General features: G+C 39.6%; 1 protein-coding gene across 1 annotated transcript in view; it reads right to left on the reverse strand.

The window, feature by feature from the left end:
• Positions 1-3,550: 3,550 nt before the first annotated feature.
• The window catches only part of LOC139545415 (germ cell nuclear acidic protein), a 7,566-nt gene continuing 2,551 nt past the window's right edge, over positions 3,551-8,565 (reverse strand). Inside the window, exons 2-6 of the mRNA XM_071353192.1 lie at positions 7,644-7,822; positions 7,360-7,428; positions 6,278-6,329; positions 6,084-6,120; positions 3,551-4,222 (exon numbers count right to left, since the gene is read on the reverse strand). Of these exons, the coding sequence (XP_071209293.1) occupies positions 4,189-4,222; positions 6,084-6,120; positions 6,278-6,329; positions 7,360-7,428; positions 7,644-7,822 (371 nt within the window). The 3' untranslated portion in view covers positions 3,551-4,188. The remainder of the gene's footprint in view (positions 4,223-6,083; positions 6,121-6,277; positions 6,330-7,359; positions 7,429-7,643; positions 7,823-8,565) is intronic.

Below are 8,565 nucleotides of genomic sequence, written 5' to 3' on the forward strand. Positions count from 1 at the left end.
TCGGCAGTAAATCCTCGCAATCCCAAGTACTTCTCTGCCGCTGGCACCACAACCTCTTTTCTGTGACTTCCGATCCATTTCTGCAGTACAATTGATAACCATGGCTATGAATGCTAAAAATCCCACCTTACTGAAGCACATATTCTTTCTCTTTCCCTCTCATACTCCATCAGCACATGCTCCTCTGTTTCCTGGCAGTAATCACACCTTCTTGTTGGATGCTTTCCTATCACATTTAACTTCTTATTCAACTGGCTGAGTCCCACCCTTAATCTTGTAAAGATGGCTCCTCTCCTCTGTCTCTTCCTGCCGTCCGCCCCTCCATGACTTTCCTCTGTACTTGGAATAGATGCCTGCCCTTAGGGTCTCTGTTACACTGCTCCTACCATCTCTGCACCACCACCACATCAGGCCTTTTGCCGCTGCCTTGCTCATTGAAACTTCAATGTCCACACGTCACTGCTAAGGGTGTTTAGCCAGTACATCAGTTTTAATAACGTTTTGAGAATGTACATTTGAAGTTATTTGAAGGTAATTAAATAACATTGTAGGAACATTCTCTAAATGTTGTGATTGTTTTGAACGATATGTGAAGGTTATTTTGAGATTTCTTTACATCATTGCTAGCTTAGTTTCTGTTTTGAACAGATAGGATACATGGAGATTAATTTGCTTAGGTATTAATCATGCAAACATATTTCTTTCTTATTGTGGCACAGCGTCAGTGGAATTCGAACCTACGTCTTCTGTTCTTTATCCATGGAATTAGTCTACTGCAACACCAGGATGGAGCTACTGTACCACGTTTTTTTTTAACTCATACAAAGCTGTTCATTTTATTCTAGTCAAATGTGCCCCATTTCAAAGAATACAAACACTTATTAAGATCAGGTGTGGCCAATTAGTGTGCACAGCCAACAAGGTGAACACAGTTAACAAGAGAGGATAGAGAGAGTTTTATTGATGCTGAGAACAGCATGTAAATGTTTTTAGATAACATTCTTAGATCTTTCTTTGAATGTTACGAATGTTTTCGTTTTTTATGGAAAGTTTTCATAATGTTCTGAGAACATGACTTTGTGAAGTTCCTTAAATTCACTGAGAATGTTCCAATGCCAAGCAACTATCCTGTACCATTACCAGAATGTTGTGGGAAGGTTGTATGCAAAATAACCATAGGTCAAACACGCTCTCACCAAGCCCTAAGAAACATATGGTTCTCAGAATGTTATGTGCTAGCTGGGTACTCTGTCTGGCTTGACTTCAACCCACTGTAATGCCATCAGCTCCGCCGTGTATGCAGACCTCACGGCTTGGTTTATGCTCTGACATGCACAGTGTACTGTGGGACCTTATATAGACAAGTGTGTGCCTTTCCTAATCATGCCCAATCAATTGAATTTACCACAGGTGGACTCCAATCAAGTTGTAGAAACATCGCAAGGATTATCAACGGAAACAGGATGCACCTGATCTCAATTTCGAGTCTCATAGCAAAGGGTCTGAATACTTATGTAAATAAGGTATCTGTTTTAAAATGTTTATACATTTGCAAAAATGTCTAAAAAGCTGTTTATGCTCTCGTTGTGGGGTATTGTGTGTAGATTGATGAGGGGAAAAAATATTGAATCAATATTATAATAAGGCTGTAATGTAACAAAATGTGGAAAAAGTCAAGGGGTCTGAATACTTTCCCAAGGCACTGTACATGTAATGTTAGGGTTATGTGGTTGTCTCAACTAGCTGTAGTTGTCTCAAATGAGAACACTTACTGTAAGTCACTCTGGATAAGAGCATCTGCTAAATTACTAAAACGCCAAATGTAAATGTTTTACATACAGATGTCATATTACTGTATTGAATTGTTTTTTTGTTTTTTTTACATTTAAAAAATGTTTGTCACAAATGTATCATTTGTATAGTTCTTTATTAAACATGTATTTGTCTCTCTGAAATGAAACCATCAATTGATAGATATTAAACAAATACATGTCATGCCCGATTAGATTTTGAAAAAACACAACAATCTCTTTATTAATTTCAGAAAATCTATAGCGTTTTGGAATTAAACTCTTCATTGTTTAGAGTTGACATTGACGTTGAGACTGGTGTTTTGCGGGTACTATTTAATGAAGCTGCCAGTTGAGGACTTGGGAGGTGTCTGTTTCTCAAACTAGACACTATAATGTACTTGTCCTCTTGCTCAGCTGTGCACCGGGGCCTCCCACTCCTCTTTCTATTCTGGTTAGAGCCAGTTTGCGCGGTTCTGTCAAGGGAGTAGTACACAGCGTTGTAAAAGATCTTCAGTTTCTTGGCAGTTTCTCGCATGGAATAGCCTTCATTTCTCAGAACAAGAATAGACTGACGAGTTTCAGAAGAAAGACATTTTTTCTGGCCATTTTGAGCCTGTAATCGAACCCACAAATGCTGATTCTCCAGATACTCAACTCGTCTAAAGGCCAGTTTTATTGCTTCTTTAAAACAACAGTTTTCAGTTGCGCTAACATAATTCTTAAGTGTTTTCTAATGATCAATTAGCCTTTTAAAACAATAAACTTGGATTAGCTAACTTGGATTAGTTTAGGTTGCTGATAATGGGCCTCTGTACACCTACATAGATATTCCATAAACAATCTTTCGTTTCAAGCTACAATGGTCATTTACAACATTAACAATGTCTACACTGTATTTTTGATAAATTTGATGTTATTTTAATGGACAAAAATGAGCTTTTCTTTCAAAAACAAGGAATTTTTGAAGTGACCCCAAACTTTTGAATGGTAGTGTATATTAGAGGTATGTTCAAATGTTATGCAGTAATAGTATTCGACCACAACTATGTTGACCTGTGAAGAACAAAGAAATATACTGAACAGAAATATAAGCGCAACATGCAAAAATTTCAAAGATTATACTGAGTTACAGTTCATATGACGAAATCAGTCTATTGAATAAAAATTCATTAGGTCCTACTCTATGGATTTCACATGATTGGGAATACAGATATGCATCTGTTGGTCACAGATACCTTTAAAATTCCTTTTGATACCTTTTGTGCATTCAAATTGCCATCTATAAAATGCAATTGTGTTCGTTGCCCGTAGCTTATGCCTGACCATACCATAACCCCACCGCCACCATGGGGCACTCTGCCATACACATGGTCTGCGATTGTGAGGACGGTTGGACGTACTGCAAAATTCTCTAAAACTACGTTGGAGGCGACTTATGGTAGAGAAATGAACATTCAATTCTCTGGCAACAGCTCTGGTGGACATTCCTGCAGTCAGCATGCCAATTGCATGCTCCCTCAAAACTTGAGACATCTGTGGCATTGTGTTGTGTGACAAAACTGCACATTTTAGAGTGGCCTTTAATTATCCCCAGCACAAGGTGCACCTGTGTAATGATCATGCTGTTTAATCAGCTTCTTTATATGCCACACCTGTCAGGTGGATGGATTATCTTGGCAAAGGAGAAATGCTCACCAACATGGATGTAAACAAATTTGTGCACAAAATATGAGAGAAATAAACTTTTTGTGCGTATGTAACATTTCTGGGATAATTTATTTTAGCTCATGAAACATGGCACCAACATGTTGCATTTATATTTTGTTTAGTATATACTGTAAATTCTACTCAATGACAGTCAACAATTTACACTCTATGCTTATATTCCCCATTACAAAATATGAATCTTCCAATTGAAGCTGAAACGATAAAATACCCCATGTTTGCTCATATCTGCCAATATACTTTGTTCTATTATAACCTAATTCTAGCTGCATTTTCCATTTGATATGACAGTGCACATAAAAACATTACAGCACAAATGTTTAAAACGTCCCCTTTTAGTTTATTTCATACAACCCCACTGTGTTTAAGAAACACAGATATGACTTTAAAATATGAATGCATGTTCCTGAGAAGAATACCATGAACCTGTCATCTAACAATTATACACAAATAGCTCAATTACAACTTCTATAGGCTATCCATTATATCCAATATGTGTATCCAATATATCCAATATCTCTATATCCAGTGTGCATGTTTGTGGTGTTCTCAGTCAACAACAAAAAAGACAGAAAAATAACTTATAACTTATTAAAAGTGAAAATAATGACAGTGAATACAATCCCTTGGTTGCAGTATCTTCCTTGGCCACATGGTGGCGGCAGGGAGCTTATTTGTCAGCTTCGAAGACGTCGGCTACAGTCCTAACGGATAAAGGGAGACAAGTGGTTGGTTTATGTTCCATCAATCTTTGATTTTACTGCGCGTCAGTCTTCACATTTCTACTCACACAGGTAGGCCTATTGAAAGGATCACAGGGTGATGTGCATGTGAATTTGGGTATGATAAGCTTGCCATTTGGATTTGCGAACTATATATCTTTTCTCACCAATCTACACACAATACCCCATAATGATAAAGTGAAAACATGTTTTTAGACATTTTTGCAAATCTATTGAAAAAGAAATACAAAAATATCTAATTTATCTAAGATTCACACACCTGAGTCAATATTTTGTAGAAGCACCTTTGGTGGCGATAACAGCTTTCAGTCGTCTTGAGCACGTCTGTATTAGCTTTGCACATCTGGATTTGGGAATTGTCTACCATTCTTCCTTGCAGCTTTTCTCAAACTTTGCTAAGTTAACGCTCCTGTTGGAATGTGAATCTTCACCCCAGTCTAAGGTAGTTTGCACTCTGAAGCAGGTTCTCATCAAGGATTTGGCTCAATTCATTGTTCCTCTTTATTCGTACCAGTCTCCCAGTCCCTGCTGTTGAAAAACATCCCCATAGCATGGTACTGCCCCCACCATGCTTCACGGTAGGTATGGTGTTAGACAGGTGATGAGCTGTGCCTGGTTTTCTCCAGACATAGCGCTTGGCATTCAGACCAAAGAGTTACATTTTTGTCTCATCAGACCACAGAATCTTTTGCCTTGTGATCTCAGTCTTTCACGTTCCTTTTTGCAAACTACAGGCGTGCTGTCATGTGCCTTTGTCTCAGGAGTGGCTTCTGTCTGGCCACTCTCCCATAAAGCCCAGATTGGTGTAGTGCTGTAGAGACTCTTGTCCTTCTGGCAGGTTCTCCCATCTCAGCCAAGGAACTCTGTAGTTCTGTCAGAGTGGTCATTGGGTTCTTGGTTACCTCCCTGACCAAGGTCGTTCTTGCCCGGTTGCTCAGTTTGGTCAGACAGCCACCTCTAGGCAGTTCCATATTTTTTCAATTTCCCTATGATGGAGACCACTGGGCTCTTGGAAACTTTCAACACTCTAGAAATAGTTTTATACCCTTCCCTAGATATATGCCTCATCACAATTCTATCTGAGAGATCTATGGACAGTTCCTTGGACTTCATGGTAATACAATTGCAAATATTTCTAAAAACATGTTTTCAGTTTCTCATTACGGGGTATGTTGTGTAGATGGGTGAGAAAAACAATCAATTTAATCCATTTTGAATTCAGGCTCTAACACAGGGGTATGAATACTTTCTGAAAGCACTGTAGCTAGCTACTTCCCTCGCCGTAACGTTAAAATAACTGCGAGAAAACAGTGCTCGGCAGGCGGGGGCGCAAGACACTGTGTGCCGATGTACTGATACAGCTGCCCAGTGGGAAGCACCTTAGGTCGGCAGGCACCTCGATACAACACCGGTGTCATTTGCTTGTCGTTGAGCTTCCCGAAGGCAGTAATTTTAGCTAATTGGCATGTCACTGTGAAATAAACATAACTATTTTTAACTAATGGCTGCCATTTAATGTCTGTTTTGATATGTGTGTAGCCGAAGACATCTTTCCACATTGTGTGGATAATTGTTTCTCCATCCATACGATACGGGCCGTACTATTACAAGCAGCCTCAATGGCAGTGGGCACGGCATGTAGTGAAGCAATGCTAATGGCCGTTTCATGTGGGGTGCTCCTTGTAGTAACTGAATTCCGCAGATAGACATTATTTGTCATTTTGAGAATAAACGTAATTCTGTGTAAAATTAAATGTTGACAGCTCCCACTGAGGAATTCAAAAAGGTGTTATGTCACTGTGAACGTGTAACTGTGTCTTACTTATAGATTGATCCAGTCAGCTCGTCCAGAAAACCACCTTGGGAATTAAAAACATACAGTGAACCTGATGTTTCTGCTGCCTTGCTTTCAAGCTCAAACATGCCTCTAATAGCGGCTAATGACATCTCAACTGTTTTTTTGCAAGCAGTTCAAACGATCATTCTTTATCAAACAGTCCCACACCCCTGTCTTACCTGGTTGGCAAAGAGTGCTGCAAACGGGACACACGTAGCAGAAGTTGCAGATCTAAAGAAATAAGCAGGAAAAGGGTAAGCCATTAGAGAAGGATAAGAAATAATGGAGTATATAACATCATAGGACATAACTGGAGGGAGGAGCCTCTCTGATCTGACTTTGTCATTGCATCATAACCAGCCCTCTTGATGTCAAAAATCAGAATATTAAGATCAGCTTCCTACTTCTGAGGAGCATGCGAACGCAAAATGAGTCAAATCATCGTTATGATAAAAAGTGAAGCCTACTATCAATTATCTTTCAAGAGTCACCCAGTCCTACAGTCACAGGCATCATCATGTTTTACAACCCTCTCACCAGCCACTTTCCCGATTACAGCCATTGTCCTGATTATTACAAACTATGCAGTAGTAATAATAACAGAGTTATGTGGTTGTCATGATGTATTTCAGTGTAGACAGCTGCACTGCGTAGAAGCTTGCATGCCAAAGGAAGGCTCTGCCCAAGTCACCATATCTAGATCATATCTGATTTCTGCTTAGTTCAAGGGTAACAGTGAGGTTTGATAATGATTTGGTCAGCTTGGTTTTGACTAGTGTCTCTTCTCACAACCGCTGTATGGAGCATGCGAAGCGTAGAGAGCTCCCTGAGTTTTGAGAGACTAGGTATTAACTGGCTCTGTTGTAACCTTGCCTAGGACCTGAAGACTTGTGTTAACTTCCCAAGCTAATTATAATGCACAGTCTTGTGGTGCACAGATGACCTGGGTTCAAAACCCAGTCCGTCACATTTTCATGCTGTCTACACTCTCAGAAAAAAAGGGTTCCAAAAGGGTTCTTCGGCTGTCCCTGTAGGAGAACCCATTCTTTTGGTTCCAGGTAGAACCATTTTGGATTCCATATAGAACCCTCTGTGGAAGGGTTCTACAATTGGAACCCAAAACAGTTCTCCTTCGAACCAAAAAAGGGTTCTCCCTGGAACCAAGAACGGGTTCTCCTACAGGGACAGCTTAATAACTTTTCTGGAACCCTTTTTTCTGAGAGTGTAGGTTACTAGTGGTTGAATGGGAAGGTAATTTTACCTGGCAGGTGTCACAGTGCTTAGACTCATCTCCCTCTGCACATGGGCACTTGTCGCAGGTGTCACAGTGCTGAGAGAGAGAGAGAGATAAAGAGATAGGGAGGGAGAGAGAGGGAGAGGGAAAAGGTGAGGGAAAAGAAGAGCGAGGGAGAGAGAATTTTTGCCATTTTTAACAAGGATGGGGAAAACGTATTAAAAGGGTGCAAATTGTTTTACCAATAAATGTAACCACATCCACATCCACAAACACTAAACTTGTGTTTCTATCTAGATGGTGAGACCTACCTCACAGTATTCACAGTATGAACAGAGGGATCCTTTGTGATACAGTTCACCATCATCTTCCTCCTCTTCATCGTCATCATCGTCGTCATCATCATCATCATCATCGTCGTCGTCATTATCGTCATTATCATCAGCTGCAGCCGGCACATCATCATCATCGTCGTTATTACCGTCAGCCTCTGTAAAATAAGTTGTTCATTTCCATCCTAACACGTATGTGTGTATCTGTAAATGTTCTGTGATAGTGTTAATTAATGCATTTTTGTTTGTATAGCAAGTGTAACAGAATGGCAGTGTAGAGTTCATTCATACTGTACAAAACTCATTTCCTACATACAGTCCCGCATGCACACACTAGTTTTACACGCTTATATACTGTAGACAGACACAAATTCTAACCACATACCCAAACCAGTACAATGTACAGACTACCTCACAGAAGCTTTGTACATACAAATACACATAGGTAGATTATAATCACAAACGCCCGTAAAGAAAAGTCCAATCATTTTAAAGATATATATAGGTTCACACTCAGTATGACCATACAATAAACCATTCCACACTAAGATGAACGTTTTAACTTTTCCTGTTCATTTGTCTCAAACAGACTTTTTTCAGTACTAACTCCCACCTTTTTCATACTACACAGACGTACTCCATGCATGTAGTCAGTCACCAAACCCATGACTCCAGGCAACAACAGAAGTACATCCATATAACTCGTCATGATCAATTGATTTATTCTATGATTGAAAGTAGGGTTAGAGAGACATGATCAGAGGTGATATTTTGTCACAGTTTTCACAGAAAGGGGTTGTTTCACAGTCAACGAAAAATAAAGAAAGAAAATCCACATAAAAATAAGAGCAGACTCAAACTCCTGGAGTAACTGTCATCTCTTGTCAGTTGACTACCTAAA

Source organism: Salvelinus alpinus, chromosome 1 (genome assembly GCF_045679555.1).
Source record: "Salvelinus alpinus chromosome 1, SLU_Salpinus.1, whole genome shotgun sequence".
Classification (NCBI taxonomy): Eukaryota; Metazoa; Chordata; class Actinopteri; order Salmoniformes; family Salmonidae; genus Salvelinus; species Salvelinus alpinus.